The sequence below is a fragment of the Gymnoscopelus braueri genome, assembly GCF_963280865.1.
Source record: "Gymnoscopelus braueri genome assembly, chromosome: 19".
NCBI lineage: Eukaryota > Metazoa > Chordata > Actinopteri > Myctophiformes > Myctophidae > Gymnoscopelus > Gymnoscopelus braueri.
In genome coordinates, this window is record NC_137621.1 from 10,743,035 (window position 1) to 10,770,516 (window position 27,482).

The window sequence follows — 27,482 nt, forward strand, 5'->3', positions numbered from 1 at the left end:
ATCTGAAGGACATTGTCACCTTTTATGTTGAGATGACTCAATACACACAGGAGCACGCACGCACGCACGCACGCACGCACGCACGCACGCACGCACGCACGCACGCACGCACGCACGCACGCACGCACACACACACACACACACACACACACACACACACACACACACACACACACAATTAAATGTAAGCTATTTAATTGTATGTATTTAGAGCTGTCCTGGTGTGTTTTATCATGTGTAGAGATGAGAGATCCCTTCCAGAGTGCGGGACTCGGCCGCCTGCAGTTGGACAAGACAAGGACGAGGACGAGGCTCGAGACGAGGCTGCAGTTGGACGTATCGAGAACGGTCAAGTGGCTGCTCCACATTCCTGGCCCTGGATGGTGTACACCGAGGTAAATATACATTATACATATAAATATACTTTATACAACGCGTTGAGAGCTTGTAGATTGGCTATTTTCGGAATGTATAGAAAGTGTTGGAACTGATTTTCATACTATAATAACACATTTGGCTGGGGACCCCCTGGAACCCCCCTCAGAGACCCCTGACCCCTCTTTGAGAACCACTGAGCTAATAGAACAAGGTCATATCTTGGAGAAGTGCTTCATTTATGCTCCATTGTACGACGGTGTCACACGGCAAAAAAGAGCCGATCTACAAGCTCACAATATGTCTGCCTTTGATTCACACATTACCTTTTATCTTTCAGGAGTCCGATGGAGGCTTTTATGGGGTGGAGTACTGATTAATCAGTATTTTGTTGCGACTGAGTACACCAGGTAATACAAACATACATATTCATGACATATAGATAAACACAGTTTATTATCACTCACTCTGTCTCTTCATCTCTTTCAACCTGGCCTCACTATTCTGGTCATTATAGGTGCAAGATGTCACAAAATGGAAAAAAACATTCAAATGAATAGCAAATATTGCTGATCTACAAGTTCACAACGTGCCACAGCAACGCGTTTTGACCTTGTAGATCGGCTATTTTCGCTATTCATTGTACAACGAAGTATGTAGGGCTAAAGGTGGTTAAATATGTCAAAATTAACTACCAACCAGTAGCTCTGCTACTTATGGATAAATGTTAATATAGTTACTTATTGATAATGGAATTAAAGTGAAATAATCATTTGTTTCTGTTGTCTTCTCCAGTCCTGAACACTTTGTGGTGTTGGGAGCTCATGACCGTTCCTCTACCACTGAGGACACTCAGAGGATCAAGGTTGAACAGGTATGATCATCAAACATGTGTCAGAACATATTACATAACTAACACTATGTTCACACCAAATCTGATGTTTGGCCTCTCTGGATGGAATCAGATGGTTTTATCAATATTTTATCTTATGTGGTTAATCTAAACATGTGTCTGTCATTTCTCTGATAGGTCTTCACGCACCCCAACTGGACCACCTCCAACTATCCTCAGTATCGAATGAGGTTGGCCAAACTGTCCAGCCCTGTGAAGTTTAACAAGAATGTTAAACCTGTGTGTGTCCTGAGGCTGGTGACTTCCCCCCTGCTGGCAAGCCATGCGTTATCACTGGATGGGGGCGGAACAGCTACGATGGTGAGGGAAACAACATAAACACACATTCATGTCCTGGGATGTAAACAGATCTGCACAGCATTAACGTAACTTCCTTGAGGGCTTTAGGGCGGGACTTCCTGTACTTCTGCTTAGAGACTTCACTGGCAATTCATAATCTCAATATTATATCAGAGTGAAAATAGATGATCTACAAGCTCATATCACATCACAACATGTTGTGAGCTTGAAGATCGCTATTTTCACTATTTTTGAAAATGTGTGAATAAATACATCCGTATTTTTTTTCCTATAATGACATGCCAAAAATAGGGGTTAAAAAGTGGTTAAAATATGTATTTTGTAATGGAATAGAATTCTCCTCTGTATTTATAGATGAGTGTGTACAAAGTCCTCAACTTTGAATCCTGTGCGTTTTTTCCCTCCAGGACCACCATACAACACTGACCTGCTCCATGAGACTTCTGCCACTATCATCACCAATGATCAGTGCAGACGTGACCATCCTTATGACGAATGGATCACCAACACTACGTTCTGTACTGCAGCCTCTGAGTCTTATCCCTCCCATGTGAGTAACACAGAGATGAAAACATCAACATGATATTTACACATAGAAACACACATTGAAAAACACAACTGCTTTTTGTTTCAGTTTGACGAGGGAGGACCTCTGATGTGTGAGAACGACGAAGCCTCCTGGACGCTGTTTGGCATCATCAATAGTGCAACCACTATTCGCAGATATCCTTCTCTGTACTACAACGTCAGCTCGATGGCCCCGTGGATGAAGCAGATCCTCAGAGCAGACGAAGCCAGCCGTCAAGTCTGCTTTAAGAGATTTGATGGTTAATAATTCAGTTTGCAGGACAGGTGCACCTCTGAGAAACATCTCACACACACAGATGAGTTAACCTCTTCGACCCTGGTGTACCTGTTTTCATTCAATTAACCACTTCAACCCATTAAAACCGGGAAAGCATCCGTGTCATTTTATATTTTAGCGTTGGCTATTGAAAAATAGCAGATCTACAAGCTCACAGCGCGTCACTTTGTGCCGCGCTGCGAGCTTGTACATCCGCTTTTTTTTTCTTTTTACATTTGTGTAAATCTTGAAAGTGTTTGAAAGCATTTAGAATAATTTAGTTTTTTTTTTAACACAAACCTTCTCTTCTGGGGGGGGGGGGGGGGTCCCTGGCACAAAGCATTTTCAGATGGGGGGTCTGCAGCCAAATATATATGATTTTGGGGGGGTCCTTGGCACGAAAAAGTTTGAGAACTAATGATTTAGTCTTAATGGGTTAAACCCTGGTCTACCTGTTTTCATTTAATTAACCACTTAAACCCTGATCATATTTTGGTCATAATTACAGAAGTGTAAAGCTGATGAGACACAGAATGGGAGTTAATGAGAACAGTAGTGGAAGCTGGTGAAATCTTTTCCTTTTTTTTTCAACTATACCTTTATCATTGTGTGAATAATACACTACACACAGAAAAATAATAGTGCTTAAATGGTTCTTCTTCTTTATTTAGTGAATGGTTCCTCATATGGTTCTAGAGAACCTTTTCCTTTGTAATTATTTTAGGGACCTTAAGGGTTCTTTATAGAACCCTTCATTTAAATGGTTCTTTAAATAACCTTGGTCTGAAAGGTCCCTCCTGGAACCAGTTTTGGTTCTAGTTGACACCTTTTTTTCTGTGTGTGTATAAACTAAACAAGTGTGATTTACATAGCTGTAGTAATTACACAGGTGTAAAGCTGATAAGACACAGTCATGTAACAAGACAGCTGTGCTGATTGTATACCTGTGTGATTGTGTGCAAATACTAAACTAAACTAAACTAACAAGAGTGATTTACATAGCTATAGTAATTACACAGGTGTAACGCTGATAAGACAGTCAGGTAGTACTTTATGGGGAGGAGTGAGTGATAGTGAGACAGATCTGTTGATTGTATACCTGTGTGATTGTGTCCAAATACTAAACTAAACTAAACTAAACTAAACTAAACTAAACTAAACTAAACTAAACTAAACTAAACTAAACTAAACTAACAAGTGTGATTTACATACAGTAGCTGTAGTAATTACACAGGTGTAAAGCTGATAAGACACAGTCATGTAACAAGACAGCTGTGCTGATTGTATACCTGTGTGATTGTGTGCAAATACTAAACTAAACTAAAGTGATGGAGAGGAAGGGTAACTGGAACACTGGGCCCCTGACAACACTGGGCACCATTTAATTTTCAATATTTGTTTACAATTGTATGAAAAAATACATATAATATATTTTTTAAATTACATTTAAGGCCCAATATTTCTACAAATGCTAGAAAGCCTGTGATAGCCACTAGCCAGTCATAAACAAGAAGTTGAAGAGTAAATCTAGGTCTGATAATGATGTACCGTGCATGTTAAAATTATTTGTGACCATTTTCCAAAGCATACATTTATTCTTTATTTTATAAATTTAAGGGAAAAACTGCCAATTTAATAACCAGTGTACCAGTATCTGTCCTGAGTTTGAACTGAATTTCAATAAATCTCTCTCTCTTTATTTACTTTGTACTTGTATCTTTTACTGTTTATGTACTTGATGTGGGATGATTTTACCATGACATAATTTTTTTTGACTTTTTAAGTGTAACCTCTTAATTATGGGTTGGTAATAAGATACCATGACATAAAAGACTAAGACTTTTATGGTTCGGTACGCTATCTATGGAAATGATTACTGTCAGAGAGTCCTTTATACCAGAGGGTTATTTAGTAAATGAAATGAGTCCAGCATACAGGAGTCTCAGGGGTGATAATAGGTGTTACTGTATATATGTGGTCTGAAATAAATAACACAAATAAAAGGTCTTTGAGTTTAAGATAAATCAAACATCTATGTGGCGGTCTAGTTATAGCTGTGGGCACAGATCAAAGAACAAATTGTCAACATGGGGAATAAACACGTCAAAGCCCCCCCCCCCCCCCCCCCTCTTCTCCTCCTTTGAATTAGACACATACACCTCTGCCTGTTCTTGCTGCTCAAGAACAGGCAGGCTAGGCTAATAGTGTTTTGACTATTAAAATAGGTCACTTGTCCTAATCTCTTTCCCTTTGTTTCTAATGGCATTAATTAGTTTGGTCCAGTATTGTTAGTACCTAGATGGCTGATGTATCTGACTTTGGGAGAGCTCCATGTAGGTCAGTGGAGTGGATAACTGAATTTGAACGGCAGGAGTGGACTTCACCAGCTAGGAGGCAGAGTGTGATTGATTGATTGAATTGATTGATGTACTTTATTTAGTAAGACATGAGAACAGTACATGACAGTACATAACAGTACATGGAAGTACGAATTCACAATACAAGGTCTACTAAACTGGACATCTCATTAAGCACTGAGCTTGTTTAAGATGAGAACCCCATGCACACAAATCATGATGACATATAAGAGACAGACAGATGTGTTGTGCTGGGAGGTGTGGATCTGGTTTTATCCTGTCCAAAGTACGAGTCTCATCTGTCTCACCGGCCGGAATGGCTGGGAGACAGTGTCTGTTTCCCCTTTTCCTTCTGACATGATATGGGTCGGTTGGGGAGGTCTAAGGGAGGTTGGTCATGACCTCACAGGTTGGAGCTTGGTTCCACTATGTATTGAGTACAAAAGGACCACAATCGAAACAAGCCATTGGCTTTCTTGGGCTTTTTAATCCTATTTAGCTGACCTTGTATTTCAACTGTGCTTTTTTTTCCTGCAAACTTCTAAATAAAGTATTCAATCAATCAACCAATCAATCAACGGGCCACACTGGATGGATATGTGTGGGGCTTTACACGCTCCTGGTGAAAAATCAAATAATTTGGACTACCTCCAAACTGACAAGGCCTCATGCCTTGTGACAGCCCTTCTTCCCTTCCTGTCTTGGCTGTCAATAGCATGAAAAATCCCCCTCCTTCATAATGCTACATAGGCCAGTGGATCCAGTGGGGTCCCCACATTATTATTTGGGGGGGGGGGGTCCCCGGATGATCAGCTTAATGTGCAACATGGTTTTCTCACTCAACATATCGTATCCGATGGTGAATTTTGAGGTGACTGTGAAGTCCAATGTGAGAGCCACCTCGTCTATTGCAGTGGGGGCATATGAAGTCAATAGGTCTGGGCTGCAGTGACCATCTTTCTCCCCTGACGTTTCCTTTCCCTCGCCTCACTCCTCTCCTCTTCAAAACGCTGAATTCCAGCATGGCATAGATGCCTCCACACACACACACACACACACACACACACACACACACACACGCACACGCACACGCACACGCACACGCACACGCACACACACACACACACACACACAAAGCATCATTTCACAAATAAAAATGGCAGATCTACAAGCTCACGTGTTGCATCGGTATTCTTAATATTTTTGAATAGTGCTTTAAGATCATAGCAGTGAGCTCTTGAAATCAATTGATATCAAGAGCTTGAATGGCACCTGCGGTTAAAAGAAGAGCCACTAGATGGCAGAAGAGTACAGTACAACAATAGCTTGAGGAGTTTCCTCTCTGCAAAATGATTGAATTGTCTTCTTCAAATGTAAACAATGAGCTTTAAAATCTAAATCTGATTGAACAGTTTTCTTCCAATCTAAACAATGTGCTTTATTCGGGAGACTCATGTAATAAGTGACATATACACAATAGTTAGAAGTCAGTTCTCAGACAATTGAACATTTATAAGAAAGTGTTTTTATTGAGCTTTAATATGAACAGATTATACCATTTTGCTCTCCTGTGTCTCAGCATCACATATCCATTGCTATAATGCTAAATGTCTAAAACAAAACTTTAAAAAAATGTGTTTTGACGAACGGCTTTAATTAAGACTCACAGAAGATAAAATTTGTTGATTTTCGTTTCTAAGGGTAGACAACATGAAGTGAATTTCATAACAATTTCTTTATTATTTCTGTCATTTAATTTCTCATGATGACCGCTTCGTTCAGCGTGTTTCCAATTAATGGAAGCTTTGGTCACATAAAACATTCAACTACACTGAAAAAAACAGTTTTTCTGTTGTGAATCCATCTGTGTGATTTGATTTCTCTGTATCTAATGAGGCCTTTATAACCTTCACCAACAGGCCACAGACGTTAACTAATGGCTTTCTTCGACTACGAAGAGTAAACCAAGAACCTTCCTGAAACCTCACAGAACCTGTGAAATTCTGGTATATTTTCTTGTTTACATTTCCATTATAACCAGAACTACCTTTATCCTTATGGCATTAAAAAAGTTAAAAAAAAAGAAAGAAAAAATAGCCCATCTACAAACTCACAATGTGTCGCGTCACGATGCATTGTGAGCTTTTGGATCTACCATTTTTGCTATTAAAAAAAATGTTTTAAAGGATTGAAAGTACACTTTCTGGGTAGGGTTGGGGTCCTTCAGGATTTTAATGATTCCCTCTGGTCCGATTCCCTTAAACGATTCCAAATGGACCCTTACAGGTCTGTAACTCTGAGAGAGTGTACAAATGGAACCAAATGGACCCGTAATTTGTACACTCTCATAGAGTTATGGTGGTCCTTGAAATTAAAACGTTTAAGGACAAGCGGTATTGTAATTGTATAGAAGACGTGAAGTCCACATACCAGCTCTGACAGTGTGATAAAATGTGACGGAACCGATTTGGGTTCGGTTCTGGATCCCAACCCTAGTTCTGGGTTCCCAGAACTCAGGCTTATAGCACCACCACCTCCTGAGCAGGGGCCAAAATGTAGCCGAAAAGAACCATAACAGGCCACAGACATTCATACCCGACAGGCCAGACGTTCACCTTCATAACCAACAACAGGCCACAGATGTTATAAACTAACGGGCCACACAGACTTTCATAACCGACAGGCCAACCTGCGTTAACAACTAACGAGACGGAGATGTTAAGGCCGACAGACGGATTCACATGAAATTACAGAGAAGAAAGAAAAAGAAAAGAGGATATTACTTTGTGAGATGATGATGATGATGAAGAAGATTAAACAGGTCATTAGTAACTGGGATAGATAACTGCTGTCAATCAGCTGCACTCAACACGGTAACAAAGCAGCACTGAAACGTTGACTGAAACTCAACACCCTTCCAGATTCACAGCAAAAGAGAACTGATCTTACTCTGTGTGTGTGTGTGTGTGTGTGTGTGTGTGTGTGTGCGTGCGTGTGCGTGTGCGTGTGCGTGTGTGTGTGTGTGTGTGTGTGTGCGTGCGTGTGTTCTAGAGAGCCCGATGTAGAGTCCTAGACCACTGTTAATAAATGTTTTGACCCATATTTGATGCACAAGTAAATAGTAAATATACATAAAATACACACATGAACTGAACTTTATTTTCATTAAACCACCTAAGCCCTATTCAAAACATCTTAAAAAAATAGCCGATCTATAGATCTTTAGCTTGTAGATGGGCTATTTTGGAAAACTTTTCTAAATAGGGACAGCAGGCCGAAAGTGGTTAAAAATGTGGCAACATAATTGTTGACACTGATGTCGTCAACAAAGTCAAATAATGGCCGATATTTCACTCTGGCTCTTATGTGGGCGTGCGTGTGTGTGTGTTGTGCGCGCATTACATTACAGTTTATCAGTTCTGTGGAACGTGTCTTGACTCTCAATCAAAAACAACCAGGATTAATTGTGTTCTGGAACAGAAATCGGGGGATGAGTTCCACAGACAGCTGAACTGAGGTCAGCTCAGGAACACGTCACTGGTTGACGTTCAGACGTACAACTGAACCCAGACCAGCTACAGTACAGTCCCAGTACAGAAAGTAATTGGACCTGGTTGAAGGCCACTCTAATTCATGTGACGAGAACCCTCTTTAGTGACCGACTCCGAGGTCGCCCCTGGATCACCCCGAAGTGACAGAAATGTAAGGGTGACCCTGGGAGTGAGGGTGCCCAAGGATGGGAGTGAGGGTCCCCAAGGATGGGAGCCATAAACGTGTTAAAAGTGTTATTCGTCTTCCATGTTTAAATCTTGTAGAGAAAGTGGTTCTCACAGTGGGGTTCATGCAGGGACCATCTAGGTTGCTTGAGGGGGTTCCAATGGACCCTTACAGGTCTGTATGAGAGAGTGTGTACTAATATACAAATGTTGTACACACAGAGTTATGGGGGCACCACTGTGAGAACCACTGGTGTAGAGAGGTGGAGGGGAGGGAGGGAAAGAGAGAGAGAGAGAGAGAGAGAGAGAGAGAGAGAGAGAGAGAGAGAGAGAGGGTGGGGAGAGTTCCCTCTGATGTCAAAACACTTCGTCCCAGAATGTATTCTTCTTCTGCTGTTCATCGAACTTCCTGACGTCCGTCCGTCCATCCGTCCGTCCGGAGACAGACAGACAGACAGACAGACAGACAGACAGACAGACAAACAGACAGACGGACGGAGGGGTGCTGGGAGAGAAGCCGTCTGTCTGCTTGGAAGAGACAGACAGTTAACTGTCTCCTTTCAAAACGCCAAGGCAACTCTGCAACAACTGAAGATTCCCCTGGACACACAGAATTCATTTATATTAGTTTTAGTTCAATTATTCATTTATTTTAATTTCACAAGACACCCTGGGCAATGCTCCAAGTGTCCTCTTCAACACCCCCTAGCACTCACCTCTTCAGCCCCCACATCACATCCTAGCACTCACCTCACCCCCTAGCACTCACCTCATCAGCCCCCACCTCACATTCTAGCTCTCACTCAGACTACACCTCACCCCCTAGCACTCCTCATTGCTTGTGTCACTACACGTAGTCTATTTAGATAGATGTTAGTTATGCAACGCAGATGTTGGTTACGTGTTCATAGTTTCTTTGAAAAACGACATTGTTTCCTTTGCACTCTATTGATGTGACCATTTAATCTGTTGCTGGTTGACTACTGTTCATGTTGATAAGAGCGTCTGCAAGGGTCTAAATTCTTACTGTAAGTAGTGCAGTGTGCAGAACAGTGTTGTGTACCTTGGCGTGTTTCAGTTCTAACTCTGCCAGCTCCACCAGATTCTTTCTGAAAGCTGCCACTCGCCTCGTCTTGAAGTCGATGAGTTCTGAGAAAAACAGAAAACAAGACAATTTTTATTTAAAGAGGATGGAAGTGATATTTACTTCTTAAAATAAGGGATAAATAGCTCTATATTCTGATAGCAATCGTTGGAGTGTTTGTTCAGTAACTCTCTCCAGCTCTTTAACAAAAATAGGTCAGGATACCAATTTTATCCAATCAGGAGAGATAATTCATACATGATACAGGATAAATCAGTGAAATAGGAAGTGATGAAACAAAGAAAATTAGCTGACAAAGTTTGAATTATAACACTATACAGTTGAAGCTGATAAATGTGCTCTCTCTGATACGATGACCAATCAACACAGACGTGCAGAAACAGACAGACAGACAGACAGACCGACCTTGCTTGGCAGACTCTGAGATCTTTTCAAACTTGTGGCAGCAGATCTGCTGACTGTTTTCAGCCTGAAGGACGTCTTTATTCTTGGCTCTGGCTTTATCTAGGGCCTTGTTGGCGTTCTCATAGTCCACTAACGCACGGCCACGCCTGTATAACAGGTCCTGAGAACACAGACAACAGAGACAGATTAACAAGCAGTTGAAGCATCACATCTTGGGGTGGCGACACGAGAGCCTAGAGCTCTGATGCCCGACAGCGAGTCTCTGGTTTCAATCACATCCTGACTATGTATGGCTGTGGCTCTCTCTCCTGTCTCTCTGAATGTCAAATAAAGGCTCCAAAAAGCAGTTAAAGCATCAAGTCTTTGGTGAAACTTCACAATCTTCTTGTCTTCATGAGTCCCTGTGATCGTTATTATATGATCATTGTAAACCAGGGGTTTTCAACCGGTGGTCCGCGGAGGTATTGCAGGTGGTTCTTACTTTATGGTGTGTGTGTGATATGAAATGTGAGCTTACCATAATCACAGTAATCCTTAATCATATTCCATCATTTTCAAACAAAATCACTGTATTTTATCAGATATTATATTGATATTATAACTATTTTCTCCAGCTCCCTGTGGTGCATGAACCCCCCACCACTATTGTGTGGGGTGGGTCTATGATGGACCCACCACACACAATAGTGGTGGTCCCCAGGTTGCTCTTAGTCAGGATGGTGGTCCCTGGGTCAAAATCAGTTGAAAACCCCTGTTGTAAACAATAGACTTCACACCATGGTGAGTGTAAATGTGCAGTAAAGCGAAAGGTCTGACAACTGTATAATACATAGAAATTTTAATTTATTTCTTTCTTTTTTTACCTTTATTTAACATCTCCCATTGAGATACACATAAGATCTCTTTTACAAGAGAGACCCCAAAATTAAGATACAGTAGTCTGATTGGAGACAGGACACATGTAGGACAGCTGAGAGACAGACAGTGTAGGAGAGACAGACAGTAGGACAGCTGAGAGGGAGACAGTGTAGGAGAGACAGACAGTAGGACAGCTGAGAGACAGAGTGTAGGAGAGACAGACAGTAGGACAGCTGAGAGACAGAGTGTAGGAGAGACAGACAGTAGGACAGCTGAGAGGGAGACAGTGTGGGAGAGACAGACAGTAGGACAGCTGAGAGAGAGACAGTGTGGGAGAGACAGACAGTAGGACAGCTGAGAGGGAGACAGTGTGGGAGAGACAGACAGTAGGACAGCTGAGAGAGAGACAGTGTAAGAGAGACAGCCAGTAGGGGAGACAGACAGTAAGACAGCTGAGAGGAAAACAGTGTAGGACAGACAGAAGGACGTGTGAGAGACAGTGTAGCAGAGACAGACAGCGTTACCTTAGCAGCTTGTGACTCTCTGAGGTAATACTTCAGTAAGTCAGCCAGCTTCAAGTCCTCATCTGCTGCGACCCGTGCCTCAATCTTCTACACACACACACACACACACACACACACACACAGCTCTTAAGCTCAATGAAATAACCACTTAATCATTATACCAGTTAAAGTCGGCCATACCACCCATGACCAAAAAAGGATATTAATTTTGTATTTTAAAACAAAATGCCAGAGGGTTTAACCAAATCAGTGGTTCTCAAATGGGGTATGTGTACCCCCTAGGGGTATGCGGAGATACTACCTACAGGATGTACGTGGAGTGGAAGTGGACAATGGAAGAATTTATTTTGCTGTTCTTTTTAATGATAAAACATTTCATTGACAAACTTAGTGTGAATCTGCTAATCTTGTGTTAAACCAATTTAAATAAAAAACTTGAATAGCACAGCTGTTATTGAATAAAAAGCAGTACGTATTTGAACATTATTTGGACATCAAAACTGGTCCTAATGAAATGTTACGGCTATAGTTTAAAATCTCTTTCACTCCATTTCTTACTTGTAATGTTAAACCTATCAAAAGGTGGGTTATCCTTCATTCATAGCATCATATGCTAGCTATGGTTTTCTAAGCAAAATGTTAAGGGGAAAACTTTCAGAAATCAGGCAAAGGGGATACTGAAGCCAACAAAGCATGAGAACTACTCAACTAGATAACCAGTCATCAACAGTGTCGTGCAAAAGCAGCGATGCGTTGTGAGCTTGTAAAGCTGCTATTTTTGCTATTGGAAAATAAATAAAAAAATAAAAGTTGGAAAGGTTTTGATAATACTACTAATTCACAACTAATACGTACCCTTGTTTTTTCAAACAGCTCCGACACCTTCAGAAAAAACCTGAAAAATACACACGATTCAGTCAGAGACTTCTATTGTAAAGGAAGAAGATTCATATAATAAATATAAAAACTTGATTTGGGATTTTTTTTCTGCGTGCTCAGAGAAGGGGTGCAACAATAATCTAACTTATCACTTCAATCGATTATAAAACATTACAAACAAGCTTAGCGCAGCAAGAGTAATGCTGCATTTAGTACACGTCAGTATTGTCTGTAGTATGTAGTACTACAGACAGTAGTACATACTTGCAGACGTCAGTATTGTCTTGAGTTCCTAAGCTGTACAGCGTGGAAGCGATTCTATTGATGTCATCTGCAGCATCTGAAACAAAGATCACATTCAGTCACATCATTATAATTATCACCATCATAATCGTCATCAGATTTAACTTATTTTCCTACAATCAGTGTGAAGTCTCAATACAATCAGCTTACATGCAAAGTGCAGACATGTGTCAGGCTGTCAGCTAACATTTATGTCCTAGCCAGGATTCAAACCTGTGTAGGAGCGCCAACATTTCTCCTGCTGAAAGATTCGCTTGGGCTTTGAGCTTCAGGCAATACCTCTTGTCAACCGGTAGGTGTCCTACCCCAGGGTCTATATTATGTCTCAATATATATCGGTATATAACACAGGTATTTTAAAAACCTGTATACATTTAAAAAAATTGTAGCTCTACAATCGCACAACACATTACGATCTGACACATCGTGAGCTTGTAGCGCGGCTATTATTGCTGCTTTTGCGCAAGACTGTCATACAACAAAGTATAAAATGGGGCATAAATGTATGAAGAAAAACAAAACAAAAATACATGAAATGATCAAATATAGAATGTCGAATGTCGTGTGTCGTGTGTCGTCCTTGATAAAAATGCAGTGACAAATGAACGGTGACCAGTCCATTGACTTCAAGAGAAATGGAGGGCGGAGGAGAGAGATGGAGAGACTTACTTTTATGAGATCTGATCATTTTATCAGATTTAGCGGAGGCGTCTTTCACTCTGTTGTGATACTCCAACAGGAAGGTTTTCTCGTGTTCGAAGAAGTCATCTACATCCTGAAAACACACACACAGTTTTCATTGAGTCATTCTGCGCCAATACTGAAGTTTAACCACATGAATGGCCCATGTGGACAATTGTCCCTTTTTTGGGGCAAACGTTCTGTGATGCCCATTTTGGTTTGGTTGTGTTGTTATCTGGAAAGGTGGAATGAATAACAGGAATACAAATAAACCTTGGGCCAGGAAAACAACTAAACCTTCATTATAAAACATCCCTATTTTAAAGTCATTCAGTCCTTCATCACACTATCTTTTAATAAGCACAAATTCAACCATAATGACAGACATGTGAAAACAACAGATAAACTTCGGCCACTGGCATCAGTGAATCTGTCATCTTATTTGCCGATACACCAATGGCAGTCAACGAGGTGGGTATCTGCCGACACCCAAGCATCCCCATTGGGGTAGATCGGCTATTTGTTTTAAAGATATTTAATGTGGAGCATAGTATGCCCTGTGGAACTCTGGATAATTGGAATGGATACATTTTTTATCAATGGTTTTTATCATACCATTGCATGGACAGCATCAGGGGGGGTAAGAGATAAAGAAAACTACTTCTTTCACATGTCAACACCATCTAAGATCTTGGATATTATATATTCATGTAAATGTGTTACCTTCACTCCAGCCACCATGACTCCATCTGCTGACTTGACCACGTTCTTGAAGAAATCCTCCAACTTCTCTTTCTTGTTTTTCCCTCGAACGCTCAGCTGAGATCACGTCAAAAACATGTTAACAACATTAACACAACAACTGGGGGACTCTGGTCAACTGAGTATTTTGTGGTCAAGTGGTTAATAACAAGTGTTATACATCTAGCACGGTTGCTTCAGGATAGTGTGGTAGAATTTAGAGAATTTAGAAAACACAGAGCACCAATGAATTATAGTGTTCAGTGTGTAAGACATTCACATTTGTACTCACATCCTGATTGTATTCCAGGAACACGTGGAAGTTGAGGTCCTTCCTGAGGACCGGATGAGCAGCGACACGACACAGAAACACCTCATGCATCGCTACTGTCTTCTTAAAGATAGCCAAGTACTCTCTGTAACACACACACACACACAAAGACAGAGTAAGTTACAGTATATTTAACATTTGTTTGTCTATTGTTCTATGAAATCAGTACACATTTCACAGTTTTAAAGCTAAAAACTATCAAAAACATTATCCCACAATTTTTTAAATAACGTTTTCACCCATTGCCAATTGCCCAAGCTGTAATCCTGGGCACTACTCTCACGGGAGAACATGCAAACTCCACACAGAAAGACCCTTTCGCCAACCCTTCCTAGGGTATGGGCACTGATGATGCGGAGGAGAGAACACGCCCGAGCGCCCACAGCGTCCCCGGCGGGAATCAAACCCAGGACCTTCTAGCTGTGAGGCTACAGCACTACCAACTGCGCCACCATGCCTTTTTTTTTTTAAATACTATTTGCTGTAGGAAGTTTCATTATGACCAATATGTGCACACACAGGTCGTCCATGTTGCTACTACTGCAGATTAAAAACATGGCAATGTGCAGCAGCATAGACAGTATTGACACATCTAAAAAAAATAAATTATCCCACGATTTTGTAACCCTATTTTTTACACCCAGTGCCAATTGTCTATGTAATCCTGGGCAATACCTTCCCTCTGCCAACCTAGGGAGGCCAGGGCCGAGCTCATGCCTCCTTCAATGCATGAGAGCCAACTGACCTTCTTGTCACCTGACAGGGGAGTTTCCCTGGTTGGACGTAGCGCGTGGAAGGAACACGTTATTCCAACCAGTTCCTTTCCCCTCCATCAGGCACCCCGGCTGACCAGGGGGAGGCAGTATAGTGACCAGGATTACTGCATGTTTTTGTGAGGGTATTAACTACCCTAGGAGACATGGGGAGAACATGCAAACTCCACACAGAAAGACCCTTTCGCCAACCCCACCTAGGGTATGGGCACTGATGACGCGGAGGAGAGAACACGCCCCCAGCGCCCACAGCATCGCCTGCGGGAATCGAACCCAGGACATTCTAGCTGTGAGGCGACAGCGCTACCGACTGCGCCACCGTGCCCCCTGACACATCTAAATTTAACACAACCACCATTATTAATTTGATTAGCTGCAGCTGTGTTGCTTACATCACGGTGTACTATAAGGTCAGCCCGCCATGTTTATACCCTGCTGTCCTTTTTAATCTGAACTGGAAAACAAATTGTAAAGTCAGACTAGGTTTTCATCACCCTTTAAGTTTGTTTCTGTTTGCTGTAATGTGTTGGTGATGTGAAGGGGGAGAAACAGTGTCATTCCTGTCCGTTAATCAGTAGTATACCACAATGTTGCTTTAATGTCACAATCACATGCAGGCTCTCAGTGCCTTGCTCGATGGTACTTCAAGGGACTGAAAAATTACTCACGCCTCCAGTTCCTGTTTCATCTTGGTAAACTCCTCCTTGGTCATCGACCCCTCCCCCTCCCCCAGTTTCTGCAGTTTCTCTCTGGAAGCATCAAAGTCAGGCCTGGGAGGGGCAGGCGGGATCTGAACACAACAGAACACAACACATCCATTAGGACTAGCATTATCTGAACAACAACAACCACCGTGGTGCATCCGGCTTTGTCGGGCGTCTATGCGAACACAATTGGCCCGTGTTCGGGGAGGGATGCCGGGCAGGGAGGAGGGTGATATCGGTTATTGCACGTACTCCTACGGGCTGGGGGGGGGGGGGCACCTGTCAGCGGGGAGTGTTGTGCATGAGGAGTAGGACGAAGGCCTTATGTCCTCCCGGTGGGGGCTCCTCACTGGCAGGTGAGTCAGTAGGGTGCAACAGCAGTGACAACACAGCAGTGTGTGTGGTGAGGAATTCATTGGAATAACGACTAAATTCTGGAGAAAAAGGGGGTAAAAAATAATTGTCTACTCTAAATTTAGAAGAAGAAAAAAACTTTTTGAAGATTTTCACCTATAATGTCCAAAATAGGAACACCAGGTTGAAAGTGGTTAAAAATTGTGTTGTCTTCGGCTGCATAATTGCTGATACCGAATACCGATGTCATCAGAAAACTCAAATGAAATAATGGAAGATATATCGGCCAGTATATCTATATCTATATAATAATATATATAAGTATCGGTTGGGCTCTAGTTGTATAAGCCAGTGGTTCTCAACCTTTTCAGGCCGTGACCCCCACAAAATAATATGTGAACTGGGGACCCCCCACCCTGACAAGCACTTGGAATTGTAGCAGTTGAGGCGTTACATTAAGGGTGCGTTTGGAAATACAGCACTGAGCACACTGGCCAATACAAACTAATAGGCGAGTGCGCTCCGGTGCGCAATTTCCGAACGCACCCTTAGTTTGACTCGGTTCCACAGATAAATAGTTGTGAGCTTGTAGATCGGTTATTTTCACAATATTTGCCTCTTTCTTCATTATTTGACAATTTGGCCAATGTTTGACCAGCTTTGACCAGTTACCAGGGGGGACACTTCCGACACATTGCTGAGGGCTGGAATCAGTACCTGAGACCTCCGGCTTTCCAGCCGGGGTCTCTAACCATTCAGCTATGGCTACCCATCTATACTACAATTCGCAGACTGGCTGAAAGGGGAAAATCAGTCACCACAGCTGTTTTGCGCATGCGTATGAGTGCGCGTGCTCTCTCTCCTTTCTTTCACCGTGCGCGTGCTCTCTCTCCTTTCTTTCACCGGTGTCGTCTTTCACCGGTGTTGCCAGATTGTGCGTGAGCAACAACGCTCCAGCTTCATGAAAAAACACAAAGCTGCACACTGCGCATGCGTCGAGGCACTTTCTCTAACCAATTTACACCCACTTCACGCTTACAAAACCTGGACATGGCAACGTCGCTCATCGTTCTGTGATTGACAGCAAAAGTTGGCCAATCAGGTGGCGAGTTCGCAGCCTGAAAAAAGACGAACGGCAGCCATTGTTGGTTGTGCGAGTGCCTTCACTTCTTATTTTCGCTTATTAAACGCTCTCAAACTTCTGCTTTGAGGCACGGAATTCACTTATAACATATCGTTTGGATAGAATTTAGTTGTTTCACTTCATATGTGTGGTCAATTAATCATGACAGAGCCTATTTAAAAATAAAAATTCAGAGAACCGGCAGGGGCGAACAGTCACACGCATGTATCCGAATAAGTCAACCTATTTTGCCAATAGCCATCTCAAAAGTCCCGTTGCGTCATGGCTGTCCCCCCCGCCCCACCCCCACCACACCCCCACCACACACACACACACACACACACACACACACACACACACACACACACACACACACACACACACACGCACACGCACACACACAGGGAGAGAGAGGGAGGGTGGGAGAGAGAGAACAGTCAGCCAAACAGCGAGACATAATTTTCGCTGACGCAGAGACAGAGAGACAGAGAGGGAGAGAGAGAGAGAGGAAGACAGGGAGGGAGGGAAAGACAAAATAAGCGAGCCCTCGCTTATTTTTGCGCGGACGTAATTTCTTTGTCATTGTGGTGAATGTTTGCTGCTGATGATTGTTGTGTGAAGCTTAATGTCAGAGTGTTTGTGTTGGAGCGCCTCAGTGCGGCTGCTGAGTTCATGTGCAACATCTTGCATGCGTGGCTGTGGGTGGCTTCACAGTTTTCCTTCGCCGTGTCTGTAGGTCACGTAGGTCACGGCACCGCCAAGGGGGGGGGGGGGGGGGTGCACCCTCTGGGTTTTTTTTATTTTATTTTTTATCCCATGATTTTGTACCCCCAAACGACATTTTCTTTGGCGGGGTTAGGGGGGGGTACTAGAATTCTGCCCGCGTAGCGGGCAGAACTTCTAGTAGCTTACAAAATGCAAACAGAAGGAGTAGACCAGAACTTCATGGGATCTACTTTACATTCTGTACACCATCATGTGCCAAAGTAAACATGACAACAGGCACACACTGAAATTTGCATATGACAGTCATTGTGAGTCTGCCAAGCGATGATGATTCAGCCACGGCCTATTAGCAGTCACATCACCTGATGTGACAAAACTTTCTTGGAGCTAAACACATTCAAAACAAATAGTATGATTATTATTTAAAAAATAATAATCAGGCTGTGGAGCATGTAGTAGCAAGTAGTAGAAAAAAAGTCTCGTTTCACACTGACAAAAACACGATGACCCTCTTTTATCAGGCTTTTATTGAATCCAACCTTGTCTTGTTCCCTTGTGACATGGTATGGTAACCTGTGTCTGGAGAACAAACATTCTCTCTGAACCATAATTGTCAAGTGTTTAAGTAAGCTTATAGGGGAGTCTCAACTCAACCCATCAGTTCTACACTCCTCACATCACAGCTGCAACATTTAAGCCAGTTCCATCTAAGACTGTTCCCATCCTTTACATGCTCCGGAAGGCGTTTTGTAGGTGGGAAAATAAACGATATACAGTACCGGTAGACATTATTTTGTACCTGCAGCCATTGCACTATGAGACAGCAATAGCACAAGACAATACACCTCACCTAGTCACAGCACTTAAGCTCAGAGTGCACGAGTGAATATGTGTGTGTAAAAGCACTTGTCATGACCTTCTTCTTAGTATGTTTTAATGTATTTGGTTTGTTTTGATATCTGCAATCTGTATAGGTTGTGATGTCTTGCTTTGAAATGGATTGCTGCATTTCCCTTCTGCAAAACAAATGTACCCTCGGGAACAAATGAAGAACCTTGAACCTTAAACACAGCAGCACATAATACACTTTAACTAGCAATACAACTTGAACCATCTACCACTCATTAACTCTGTGCTGTTTAAGAATAGTGTGCGGCTGCGGTACTAACAGTCACCAAATGTACAGTCAAGCTATCACAATCACTAACTACTACAAACATTTAGTTATCATAGTCACTAACTAGTACAACCCTTATCTATCATAATCGCAAAGTAGTACAATCTTTATCTATCATAGTGGTGACACTAGTCATTTTTTAGCACGACATCATGAATCAGCGTCCTTCTTTATCTGTCCTTGCCGGAAATAGCAGAACTACACGCTCAAAAACGAGGTGCAGTGCAACACTATGTGAGCTTGTAGAATGGTGTGTGACACTTCACACAACAAGGTATAAATTTGACTTAAATTAGGCTTAAATAAATTAGGCACCAACTCAGAATTAACAAATAAAAGCAATTCCAGTCTTGTTAAGAATCTATTGTTCTCTCTTCTTTCCACCAAATAACAGAAAAAGATTGATTGTAGGATCGATAAGGACTCGATATATAAGGTGATCGATATCAATATAAAACGTACGATTGCCATCTTCTATTAGGTGTACATACATTATAAAGCAGGGGTCTTCAATGTTTTTCAGCCCAAGGACCCCCTAGCTGAGAGAGAGATGAAGCAGGGACCCACCACTACATTGCATACAATTGTGTTGCAATTAAACATTTTCATAGATTTCATAGATAGCTTCATTGACTATCATCAGTGCGGTGTAAATTCATGTTTTTCTTCATGTAAGACATTTAACCACTTAAAGCTTCAGTACTTAGTACTTGATTTGCTCCGTTTCCCCATCTACACCAAACCTCTTTGCCGAAAATAGCCGATCTACAAGCGCACAACGCCTCGTGCAGCTTGTAGATCTGCTATTTTCGGCTTATGTTCCTCAGAATAGAGATTCTAGGGTTCAAGTGGTTAATGTAAAAAAAAAAGAATATCCTATCACAAAGATTTGGCGGACCCCCTGGAGTAACTCTGAGGACCCCCTAGGGTTCCCGGACGCCCTGTTGAAGACCCCTAGTATAAAAGGTAGTATTTAGTAGTAAAGTCAGGTACTTACGATGTAGCCAGCATAGTCTTCATTCTCTATGAAGGAGTCGTGTAGCCAGATGAACTCTTCATGTTGACGAACAACAGAGAACTCATTCTGCTTAAAGTTAGGAAGAGTGCTCTGTAATGACACACACACACACACACACACACACACACACACACACACACACACACACACACACACACACACACACACACACACACACACACACACACACACGAGAGAAGATTTGTCATCATTTGGCAAAACTTGTCAACATTTTTCAAAAATAGCTGATCCACAAGCTCCCGTTCTGAGCATGCAGTCTGGCTGTTTTAGAATAGCTGTAAAATAAAATAAGCCCTAAGTGTTTTAACTGTTCCTTGTTTTGCTGTGGATCCCCTGGAAACCCCTCAACAGACCCCACTTGTGAACCAGTGGTCTATAGATCTATCCACACACAATTATACACACATCCGTAGAACCTCACCTCCTGCATCACTGAAATAACAACGTGAATGCAAACCTACTAAAACTAAATGAAAAATCCCCAGGACATCTAGCTGCCTGGGTTAAACCACAGCCTTGGAGTTATACTTCTAAAATTTTTATCCTACGATTTTTGTAACCCATTTTTTCACCCAGTGCAATTGCCTAAGCTGCTATCCTGAGCGCTACTCTCCCTCTGCCAGCCTGGGGAGAGCTGAGGTACTGAGGGAACTGAGCTCATGCCTCCTTCAATGCATGAGGAGTGAGCAGGCCGCTGTTTATCACCTGACAGGGGGGAGTTTTCAGGACGTAGCGCGTGGAAGGAAGACGTTATTCCAACCAGTTCCGTTCCCCACCATCAGCCCCGGCTGACCAGGGGGAGGCAGTATAGAGACCAGGATTACTGCATGTTTTTAGTGAGGGTACCCACCCTAGGGGACACAGGGAGAACATGCAAACTCCACACAGAAAGGCCCTTTCGCCAACCCCACCTAGGGTATGGGCACTGATGACGCGGAGGAGAGAACACACCCCTGGCGTCCTGGCGAGCCGTTGATGGGCACCCGTCGCGACGAGTCAGGCACCCGTCGAAGCGACCCGTCGCGGTCGCAAGTGGAGTTCGCTGTCTCTCCAAAAACCAGAGCAAAAAAAATGAGCAAAAAAAACAGAGCAAAAAAACTTTCAAAAACCAGAGCAAAAAACCTTTCAAAAACCAGAGCAAAAAAACTTTCAAAAACCAGAGCAAAAAAACTTTCAAAAACCGGAGCAAAAAACCTAGTGGAGCCACTTTCCTCATGGTCTCTGGTGGCATGGGACGAACAGAACGAGTGACGTCATAGGGCCAGTAGGGGCCCAGGAGGTCGTTCACGTAGACCGTCAAAGGAGTCTTCATCGCTCCTCCTCCTTCTCCTCTGGATATCCCAGACATCCAGTGATCGGAGACGTCCTCGGATGTGTGAGTCCTGAAAGAATTTTGACACAATTGGGTAAAACCATGGTAATCTCAGACATAATGATGGAATAAAGCAATGTTAAACAGTAAGACATGTACCTCAGTGTGTTTAATGTTAAACACTAAGACATGTACCTAAGTGTGTTTAATGTTAAACACTAAGACATGTACCTCAGTGTGTTTAATGTTAAACACTAAGACATACCTCTGTGTGTTTAATGTTAAACAATTTGTTTAAAGCAATTTCTTTTAACTCAAATCTTTGCTTCTGGGGATTCTACAATGTCTTCTAAATCCTAACATTATTATTTTGTTTTAATCTTTTCTACTTATGTTGCTATAATATCAGTGGTTCTCTAACTTTTTCATCTCAAGGACCACCAAAAATGATATGTATTTGAGACCCCATCTCAAAATATGTTGTTCCAGGGACCCCCAGAAGCAAAGATTTGAGTTACAAAATGTTCACTTTAAAAAATATATATATTCAAAGATTTGCAAAAGATTTCAAGATTTTTCAAAAATAGAAGATCTACAAGCTCATAGCGCGGCACCGAGTGCCGATCTGCTATTTTTGAATAGCCAAAGAAATCTTAAGTGACACAGATGCGTTCCTGGATTGAATGTGTTCAGACTGACCTGGAACAGTTTGAACAGAGTGCGTCCGTTGGAAGCCACCATCTCCAGCAGCATGTCAAACTGCTGGCCCTCCGTGGTCTCACTGTACGGTGCACAGAGGGCAAAGGTCAGGAAGTCCAACAAGGAGCTGATGACCAGGGCGCCCGTTCCATGGTCCTGGAGAGCGAGAGAGCAATCAGAGACTGCTACTGCTCTTGCTACACACAAGTATTGCTACTAGGGATGTACGATATTGACTTTTTTTAAACAATTTACAGATATTGTATATAACATCACATATCTAATACAATAAGATAGTTATAATATCAATATAATGTCTAATAACTCTAATATAATACAGTGATGTTGTTAGGTTTTCAATGAAGTGAGTCCCAGGACTCACTGCTGGTCATTTGAATGAGTCCCACTAATCTTACATTAGATGTTGGCCTATTTGACGGTGCAGAAGCATAATTGCTTTGATGCCTATAACATTAACGAGCGTCAGCTGGACACAGACACACACACACCTGCCCTCTGCAGTGCTATAATTTTAAAGTGACTGGAGTCTGTCTCATTTCTAAGGATTACTGTGATTATGGTAAGATCACATTTCATATCACACACACACCATACAGTAAGAACTCCTGTAACTTATTGAAAAAAGAAAAATATGTTTTTATGCTAATATCGGACATCCCTAATTGCTACACACAACAGTAGTAAATACTCTGTGAGATGTTACTGTATGTGTAGAGTTCTAAATGAAATGCTACTGAATGATGCAATAAATATACAATATACAATTTAGGAATTTAGCAGATGCTTTTATCCAGAGCGACTTACGAGTGGGAGATCGGAATAAGCAGAACTGTAGTCAATAAACGCAAAAACTTTTTGTGAAGATCGGATAAAGCTCCTAATCGTTTTCTTCTCCGTTTCACTACTTCTCTTCTCATTGCATGGTTTAGGTCCAGCTGTGTACAGGACATAAATATTTGAAATGAATCAAAACCCAGAGAGTATAAGCGTCTCTCTCTCTCTCTCTCTCTCTCTCTCTCTCTCGTCAGTTTGGGGCAGTAGCCTCAGATCTTCACACTGAGGGATACCAACCACATTGCTGATGAATTTTTCAAGGAGGTTCTCCAGGAACTTCTTGGAGGAGAGCAGAGAGGCCTTGTTGAGCTGCTCCTGCCTCAGGTCATAGTCATCATGCATCGGCTGGAGAGGGAACAGAGTCAAACAAAGGCATCATCGTGGAGGAAACGCGATCAGAGGGAAGTTGATGGTGATATGGGAAACGATAACAAATAAAAAAGAAACACTGTCAAAATAACAGATGCAATGTAAAAAACAATATATATATAATTATATATATATATTTAAAGTTTAAAAAAAGTATCAGGCACCAAACATACAGTAGCAACACTATTCAGGAGAGATAAACAAACAAACAAACAAACAAACAAACAAGCTCACAACGCCTTGCGTTATGAGGCGTTGTGAGCTTGTAGATCGGCTATTTGTTTTAAAAATATTTGCCAATTTGGCCAATGTTTGACCAGTTTTTATAGTACAGTTTGTGGATTACTTTTGATGCAGTAACAGTCTTATTGTTTTAGGTATTAAAAAGGCCTTAAAATACTTTAAATTGTCGCTTCACTGTCATCTGGTGAGACCCCCCCCCCCAAAAAAAAATCATGTGGGGTCCCCGAACCCACAGGTTGAGAACCACAGGTTTAGGACAGTGGTTCGAAAAAAATGTTCGTGTCAAGGACCCCCAAAATGATATGTACTTGGCTACGGACCCCCCCATCTCTAAAACATTTTCAGGGACCCTCCAGAAGCAAAGATTTGAGTTAAAAATGTTCACTTAAAAATATACATAAATGATAATCAAAGATTAGCAAAAATGTTCAAGATTTAAAAAAAAAATAGCAGATCTAGTGCCACACTATGAGCTTGTAGATCTGCAATTTTTGGAAAAATCTGCTATTTTTGAATAGAATCATTGTTTGACGTTTAATTAACTAATTTTGCTGGGGACCCCCTGGTACCCTCCCCCCCCCAAGGACCCCTGGGGGTCCCCCGACACCACAGGTCCAGAAGCACGGGTTTTAGGAGACACTTAAGGCAGGTACAGACTGCAGGACCTTTAAGTGGTCGGGGGGTCATCTGATCGTTAAGCATTACACACTGCAGGAGTTTATTTCTTGAAATCGGCTGTCATATATCGTTGTGGTTTTCACACTATAGATTGATCCCCGACCAGGGATTACACACTGTAGGATAGTTCACTAGGATGCTATCTCCAGAGTCAGACCCAATACATACATTTGTGTTTATTCCAATTCATTTTAATCGACGTATCCTGTGATATGCCCCTCGATCTCCCTCTCTCTCTCCCGACCCTCTCCCTCTCTCTCTCTCACTCTCTCTCACTCTCTCGCACGTCAAGTGCGCAGAAGCAGTCAGTGACAGAGTTGCCATGTCCGCTTATTATAAGCGAATTTCGGATTGTTTTTTTTAATTAAAAACATCACTACCTCTAAACATTACAAACTACACAACCTACAAACTCACTGTTGTCTTCATCACTACCTCTAAACATTACAAACTACAACACTAACCTACAAACTCACTGTTGTCTTCATCACTACCTCTAAACATTACAAACTACACAACCTACAAACTCACTGTTGTCTTCATCACTACCTCTAAACATTACAAACTACAACACTAACCTACAAACTCACTGTTGTCTTCATCACTACCTCTAAACATTACAAACTACACAACCTACAAACTCACTGTTGTCTTCATCACTACCTCTAAACATTACAAACTACAACACTAACCTACAAACTCACTGTTGTCTTCATCACTACCTCTAAACATTACAAACTACAACACTAACCTACAATCTCACTGTTGTCTTCATCACTACCTCTAAACATTACAAACTACAACACTAACCTACAAACTACACCACTAACCTACAAACTCACTGTTGTCTTCATCACTACCTCTAAACATTACAAACTACAACACTAACCTACAAACTACACCACTAACCTACAAACTCACTGTTGTCTTCATCACTACCTCTAAACATTACAAACTACACAACCTACAAACTCACTGTTGCCTTCATCACTACCTCTAAACATTACAAACTACAGCACAAACCTACAAACTCACCGTTGTCTTCATCATTACCTCTAAACATTACAAACTACACAACCTACAAACTCACTGTTGTCTTCATCATTACCTCTAAACATTACAAACTACAACACAAACCTACAAACTTTACAATTATCAATTATCAAAATGTACTTAAAGTACCAAAAGTAAAAGTATAAAAATGGGTGAAAATAGCCGATCTACAAGCTCACAACTTGTGAGCTTGTAGATCCGCTATTTTCACATAGCCTATGTATGAAATAGGGCCAAAGTGGTTAATGTATGTTTTATAATATAACTTATATCTGCAAAGTAATATTGACCAAGTTATTATTGATTTTGATGAAAACATAAATGACACAACCTGAGTTTGAAAGGTAAATTAAAATACAAACACTCCTCAAAACACTGTGACAAATAAAACAATCACACTAATGTGATCAAACTTTAGTGGGCATCACACATATCCTAAAATCCTTAGATTTTAGGATATGCTTATGGTCCAAAATTGAATAAAAATAAGTCCGGTTTGCTCAGTCGAGCTCATCTCTCAAGTCGGTAGAGCATGAGACCCCATAATCGCAGGGTCGTGGGTTCGAGCCCCACGTTGGGCGCAAATAATTGCCATTTAATGGTATGGGAGTGTTGGGCAAACTATGATACACCTCTATCATTTCAATCTGTAGATGAGGTACTCTTCACCTCTGCAGAAAATGTGTAATGCACTGCCCTCTACAGGTTGAGCATGTCCAATAGATTGTGCTGTTGTCTAACAGTATGGAAAGACATCTCTGTTCTTGTTTCCATATGTAAGATATACAGTAGCATGAAAGATGTATTAGTTTAGAACTTTAACGATTCATTTACTTGATCAGAGCATGTCGTCTTGTATCTTTAACATCAGGCCTTAAAGCAGGTACTGTGGCTTAGCTGGTCAAAGCGCCACAGGAGATCCTGGGTTCAAATCCCAGCGGTACCTCGAAAAGCAAGCATGATTTACATTGTTATCGTTTCTGCTCACTACATTTTTATTTTATAAACCTCTTGAGATTATTTAAGACAGGCGATTGAATTCTTGCATGACAAGAGGCTTATGAAATTAAAATGTAGTGAGTAGAAAACCATAACAATTTAAGTTGCGCTTTGAGATACTGCTGGGATTTGAACCCGGAATTTCCTGTTTACAAGACAGGCACTTACACCAGCTAAGCCACGGAACCGGCAAAAGCCTGATGTTAAAGATAGAACATGAGATGCTCTGATCAACTAAATGAATCGTTGTTTGCCCAATCTGGGAACCCATCGTTTTCACTTGTGCATTTGGCTCTGGGGGGAGGGAATTAACTAGACCCATGCTCACTGGAAACCGGGGTTTGGACGCGATATTTGTAAGTGCACGGTGTTTGGGGTGAGGCTTCCCCTATTGGGCGGGCGCGCGGGCGGGGACTTCTTTCTTCTACATTAGAAGAGTTAGGACGTCACATTCTAATACAGCCCTAATACCCAATCTCAGCACTGGCTACAGTGGAGCACCTCGCTAATCATTACACCCCCTATTCTCTATCACTGGGAGTCTGGGTTCGACTCCCGCTTGGGACAATACCATTTCAAACATCCGCGGACTACTTTTTTTCACCGATAAAGTATGGTTTGGGACCAAGACGGAGGCGCGCCGACTCAGCAGACCTTGAGGCCGAGGAGGCGTGCCCGAGCGCCTCCAGGCGCGAGTGTCCGCGCCGACCGGCCGATGGTCTGCTAGTCGACTAAGCGCCATCCGAGTTATGTACCGATAGGCACAGAATCGTAAATGATGTTGGTGGGGACTGCGTTTGCCCCAACTGCCACTCAAAGTGACTACTGGCCAATCACAGTGCGTCTTTACCAGGACTTACCCAGCTCTCAACTTCCGGTACACAACCACAGCGCACTAACATAGCTCGCGGTTTGGACATGCCTTCAGCCCTCCACTTCCGGTGGTGCGATGTTTTCATTCCCACTAACAATATTTCTCCACGGAACACTAACACCATTTCTCCCAAAGAACATGGATAGTTTTGGTTATAAGCCCACTTGTTTCT

At 42.0% G+C, this 27,482-nt stretch overlaps 1 protein-coding gene and 1 long non-coding RNA gene across 2 annotated transcripts; one reads left to right on the forward strand and one right to left on the reverse strand.

Annotated features, from left to right (window-relative positions):
• Window positions 1-6,297: 6,297 nt before the first annotated feature.
• On the forward strand, window positions 6,298-9,087 carry LOC308074918. The gene is made up of 3 exons (XR_013932140.1): window positions 6,298-7,767; window positions 7,841-8,939; window positions 8,972-9,087. It is a non-coding gene; the product is annotated as an uncharacterized lncRNA (long non-coding RNA).
• snx6 (sorting nexin 6) lies at window positions 7,827-20,301 on the reverse strand. Its single transcript, XM_080414448.1, has 11 exons — window positions 20,187-20,301; window positions 15,774-15,895; window positions 14,294-14,417; window positions 13,984-14,079; window positions 13,249-13,354; window positions 12,541-12,616; window positions 12,253-12,292; window positions 11,398-11,484; window positions 10,016-10,175; window positions 9,569-9,654; window positions 7,827-9,105 (listed from the first exon to the last, which is right to left on the reverse strand). The coding sequence occupies exons 2-11, from the start codon at window positions 15,815-15,817 to the stop codon at window positions 9,052-9,054; spliced, it is 873 nt and encodes a 290-aa protein (XP_080270574.1). The 5' UTR covers window positions 15,818-15,895; window positions 20,187-20,301; the 3' UTR covers window positions 7,827-9,051.
• Window positions 20,302-27,482: the final 7,181 nt, after the last annotated feature.